The 5376-nt window shown below is 55.8% G+C and overlaps 1 protein-coding gene across 1 annotated transcript; it reads right to left on the bottom strand.

Annotated features, from left to right (window-relative positions):
- Nucleotides 1–10: 10 nt before the first annotated feature.
- Nucleotides 11–3059, bottom strand: PRELP (proline/arginine-rich end leucine-rich repeat protein). The gene is made up of 2 exons (XM_009872299.1): nt 2107–3059; nt 11–341 (listed from the first exon to the last, which is right to left on the bottom strand). The coding sequence occupies exons 1-2, from the start codon at nt 3041–3043 to the stop codon at nt 163–165; spliced, it is 1116 nt and encodes a 371-aa protein (XP_009870601.1). The 5' UTR covers nt 3044–3059; the 3' UTR covers nt 11–162.
- Nucleotides 3060–5376: the final 2317 nt, after the last annotated feature.

Below are 5376 nucleotides of genomic sequence, written 5' to 3'. Positions count from 1 at the left end.
ATGGCCGCTGCAAGGGAGGAAAAGGGAAAAGGCAAGAGGGATGGAGGCAGAGGGAGGAGCAGGGGGAGAAGGAGGCAAAGAGGGTCCCACGTGTCAAACATGGACGGGAGTCGAGTCTCTGTGCAAAGCCAAGTCCTGGGAGAGGCGCGCTGCCGGGCAGGGCTAGAAAACCACGGACTGCAGGAGACGGAAACACATCATCAGGTCCAAGGGGATGGGGGGTTTCAGGAGGTTCCCGTCCAGCCGCAGGTACCGGAGCCGGGGCACGCCGTCCAGGTTGGAGGGGGAGAAGTCATGGATAGACATCAGCGAGGTGGGGCAGATCTGCGTCCCATTGATTTCTGCAGGGAGGAGCGGAAAAGCGGGACGTGGGTTAGAGGAAAAGGGAGACAGAGGGGGCTGCTAGAGACCCCCTCTCCCTCCTTGCCTGTTGAACCCCAAAATGGGGTTGCTTTTCTTCTGAGAGGGAGAATCCCCAGCCTCTCCCAGTAGGCGGCACAGCCCCAGCGAGAGGAAAGTGAAGTAGGTCACATTCAGCCAAAGCACGGGGAGGGATGTGGTGTCATTTGAGAGAGAAAAGGGATTATTTCAAACATGAAACCTGCCGAGCCAGCCCTAAGCCTTCAAAAAAACATCAAGGAAACATGCTCCAGCACTGTTACGCTAAAGATAACGTCAATAACCGGCTCGTTGCTCGCTTCTGGATTTCCATGTGTTTCTCCCCACCCCAGGGCCTTATGTTGCTACCCCAGGGATGCTTATGTTGCTACCCAACTCTGGGGACTGAAACCTTATAAAAGGTGGATAAACTAGGCAAAAAAAGAGCTGGGACATGATGTGCATGGCCATGGGGGCATCTCTCCTTGGAAAGCCCTAGCAGGACCTGGGTACTGAAGGCAGCGGTGGTCACCACCTTTGTCCCGAGGTCCCCCTTGGCTCCAGTTTGGTGATGCTTACATAAAATGGAGATTAACCAGCGTTTGAACCAGATGTTCATCACCGCATCATTATTCCCTGGGAACCGACCCCGGTGGCCCCCTGGGAGAAGGGACGTGGCTTTGCGAGGAGGTTTTGTAGCACATCCCATAATGCTATTAGTGCTTGCTTTCCCTGTTTGCCCCTTCCCAGCTCCTGTTCAGAGCCTGTTTGGGCAGGAGCAGCCCCCCTGAAGCTACCCTGTGATTTTACAACTGGACAACTCTTCCATCTAGAGCCACGCACCATCGCTGCGCAACGAATGCTGCAGCCTGGAAGTGCCGGTGTCACACCTCTCGTGGGGAGTTTGGTGGCTGCTTCACAGGCCAGTAACACCCCAGGTGGGTCCTGCAGCCCCCCCAAACCCCACCACAGCCAGAAATAGAAGAGCCCAGCACGTTTTTCCCAGGGCACACGGAGGGTTTCTGGCAGGGGCGTCGCATTCTTGCTCACCAGAGGATTACAAGGACAGCAGGTTGCTGGACCTAAAATACTAGAAACATCTGGGTTTACCAGAAAAGGGGCTGTCTTCTCCTCGAATGCGCTAGCTATGTTTACACATTTCACAGGCCAGCATCTCTCCCATGAAATTGCAGTGGAATTTGCCTGGAATGGTGTGAAGCTGCCCCAGTCGCTTTGCCAAGGCAACCTCCATCACAGCCTTGTTCTCCCTGTTCCTTCCTCCGTGAGGCTCAGCTCGAGAGCTAAGCTGGGTTATTTCTAACCATCTTGACTGCATATTTGGCATCGTGTTCTTAAAATATGCGTAGAGATTCTCCTTTTTAAACATCCCTATTTCGGAGCCCTGCTGGGGAAGGAGCTGTTTAGATGGCAGGTGGCCCCAAAGGAGAGCTGCCCATGACAATGAGCGAGAAAAGCCCTTCAGCAACAGGAGGAATTTAGCTCTGCTCTTCAGCCATCACCCAAATCCTCAGGCCATCCTTCCCCACATGCAAACCCATCTTCCTTAGGGTCTTGTTCACCTACAAAGCCCTCCCAGCTCATCCCACCACTGCATCTCCCTTCAAAGGGTTCACATCTGGGTGAAGAATGACCTTGTTTGCCATCCTCAAGCCCATCTGCTCCCCCACAGACCTCCCCACGACCTCCCCACCAGCCGGTGCGACTCACTTTCGATGGAGTTGTTGTTCAGGTAGAGGTGCTCCAGCTTGGGGCTGATGAAAGGGACATTGGTAAGCTTGTTGTGGGCCAGGTGCAACACCAGCAAGTTGGTGAGGTTGAAGGAGTTCTTGGGGAGCCCCTTGTCAGAGATCTGGTTGTAGTTAAGCCGGATGAATGCCAGGTTGGGGAACTCCTTGAAGTAATCACTGGGGATGTCCTCAATGTTGTTCCTGTCCAGGAAGAGCTGGTGGATAGCACTGGGCACCCCGGGAGGCATTTTCCTCAGGATGTTGTGGGCAAGGTTGAGTTGCATGAGGTTCTTGAGTCCCTTGAAGGTGTTTTTGTTGAAGACCCCATCGCTTAGCTTGTTGTGGTGCAGATCCAAGAGCACCAGGTTCTCCAGCTTGTTGAAGACCCCAGCAGGGATCTTGGAGATCTGGTTCCTGCTCAGACGCAGCTGTTCCAGGTTGGGCGGCAGGAAGGCGGGCACCTCCTTGAGCTGGTTCTTCTCCATGTAGAGGAAGATGAGGTTTTCCAGCTTCTCCAGGCCCCGCCTGTCCACCTTCCGGATGCGATTGTTGTCTAGGTTGACCCATTTCAGCCCCGTGGCGTTCCTGAAGGACTCCTCCGGGAGGTCGGCGATGAAGTTGTTCTGGAGGTAGAGGTAGTGGATGCGGGACGGGATGATGGGGACCTTCCGCAGGTTGCGGCTGTCACAGTAGAGGGCAGAGGGGAAGTCTGGGGGGCAGTAGCATTCTCGGGGGCAGTCGGGGAAGATGGAGGGCGGACCCGGCGGCAGAGGGGGAGGCAGCTCCGTGGGCTCGACGGGCTCAATGAACGCGGGAGGCGGGCGGGTGGGTTTCCGGGGAGGTTTCCTCCGCTGCCCGCTCACCTCCGAGATCAGCACAAGGACAAGTGGGAGAAGCAATCTGAAGGCCACCTTCATGGTCCAGATGTTTCCCTGAGGGAGGAACCAAGAAGAGGTGGGTTAGGAAGTGCCCAATTTAGGTACCGCATCATCTCCCATCACTCCCAGGCAGGAACTGACCCCACATCCCTGCCAGGAACTTGCCATTTTCTCTCCTTCGCCTTGGAATTAAACCCAACCCCTCTCTAGAGCATGACCCACTGAGTTCCCTCTCTCTGGCTCAGATTTATGCCATGGCAAGGTGGATTTTCTTTTTCGTTTGATTTGGGTTTGTTTCTCATGCCACACCCAGCACTGCCCTGTTGAGCCTGGTCCTCTGGAACACCACCACCACCGTGCCCTCCCTCCAAAGGATGGATTGCCCCTTCAGAGACTTTGATGGATTGGGCTTAATTTTGCACTTGGGCCAAAAAAAAAATAAAATAAAATCAATGATTCAGTAGCAAATTGGCTGAGCAACAGCATCGGGAAGCCAGCGGCAGTTAGCGAGGCAGCAAAGATGGATGGCCCTGTGCTTCAGGGACGAAGCTTTAACGCAGGACAGCCCATTTTCAAGGCCGCGTGATAAAAAGGGGATTTGCAAGATTACTGATGGGCAACGCCAAAGATTTCTGGCTATGCAGCTCCCTGTGCTGCTCAACCACCAGTCCTGCTGCAGGGCACTGGGCTGGTTCATTGGGGAGAGTCCCAGTAGAAGTGGGAGGTCTGGAGGGATCAGATGAGGTCTCTGCTTGCCCCTAGCCAGTTTCTCCTGGACACCAGCCCAACACCTTACACATACCACCTCTCCCTTTCCTCTGAGTCGTTACCAAAGCCGTGAAGGCCACCTGCCTCATCCCTGCCGTCCCTGCTGCTGCCTGGAACAGCAGCCATCGTCCTTGCAAGACTGCTGCTGGTAGCTCTCCAGCCGATGCCTTGGAGGATGGAGGGATCCAGCTGGTTGCAGATGAGCTCCCCAGAATACCCGGTGCAGAAGGTGCTTTGGATGCTCCCACACTCCCCAGGGCCACCTGGAGCAGACCAGGCTGTGGGCTCCTCGGGGTGTTTGCCAGGCTTTTCCCGGCGGCATTTGCCACCCCAGCGGGAGCAGAGCCGAGCTGGCTGCAGGCGAGGCAGATGGAGGAGCTCGGCAGAGGCAGGGCGGGAAAGAGAACCAAGCAAGATGAGACGGGGAGGAAGATGGATCTCCTGGGGAAACAGAGCATCTGCTGTGGGAGCCAGCCCTCAGCCCACCAGCAGGCAGCACAGACCAGCAGTGCTGGGGTAGCTCCCTGCCCCTTTTTGCTTACTGCATCCCACCCAGGGGTGCCCTCAGGGCCACTCCATGGGCCACTCCTCCCAGGACTGTGCCAGCCCGGCTCCCTTTGAAGCGATCCCACGCATTCCTGGGGCTCCAAATAAATGACTTTCACCAGGAAAAGATCCTGTTCTCAACCTCCCCTCCAGACCCAGCCTGTTACTTTCCTTTTTGTCCCACTCTGCTCCCATCTGGCTCTGTTTAACCCTACAAGCCTCACATGCCTGCTGTTTTCAATCAGACCTCTGGCATCTCGCTGGGGGAAGAGAGGAACAGGGGGAGAGCAGTGGGGCCTGAGCACTGCCAGATATTCAGCTCGGCAGTGCTGCAATAAGTCCCCTTCGGGGATGTACGTGCACGCTTCTGTGTTGTAAAAATTTGGATTCAACAGCGAGCTGCAGAGAACAGGCAAATTCGTGACAGGGAGCTGCTCTACGTGCAGTCTCCTCCCTGGCCCCGCAGCACCTTGCTCCTTTCCCAGCCGCACTTGGCTCTATCCCCCTCACCTTGTCTCAGACCTTTCCAGGAGATTTTGCCTCTGCTCCAAAACTCAGATCTGGATTTTAACACCCGCAATGCCCAGGGGAGCCACGTCTGGCCCATTGCAGATGGGAGGAGGCAGCTGGGACACAATATTCCAGCCAGTATGATCCGTGTGCTTGACTCCCTGCACTCACAGGGCGATGCTTGGGCCACCCAGGAGCCACCCCAGGCAATGTCACAAAGAGGATGGGGGACAGGGCAGAGCTGTCACCTCGTTGGTCTCAAGAGCTGGCTGAGCTCTGCACCCTTCCAGGAATAACCTGGCCCCACATAGACTGAGCCATGCCTTCTGCATGAGGCTTTAACACTGCAGATGTTTAGGGGCAGAGCAGAACTAGTCAGCGAGCCAGAAATTCAGGCTGGAGAGCTGCAGCGTCATGTGGCATTTGTCAGAACAGAAGGAAAGAGTCAGGAGGCAGATGCAGCCCCTTTTATCTGCTGAACTGCCTGTCACCCGCTGCCACGTCCCCATGGGGATTGCCACAGCCCCTCTGCCCACTGCACTGCAACA

Source organism: Apaloderma vittatum, unplaced genomic scaffold (assembly GCF_000703405.1).
Source record: "Apaloderma vittatum isolate BGI_N311 unplaced genomic scaffold, ASM70340v1 scaffold33126, whole genome shotgun sequence".
Taxonomy (NCBI): Eukaryota; Metazoa; Chordata; class Aves; order Trogoniformes; family Trogonidae; genus Apaloderma; species Apaloderma vittatum.
This window is presented reverse-complemented; position numbering and strand designations above follow the sequence as displayed.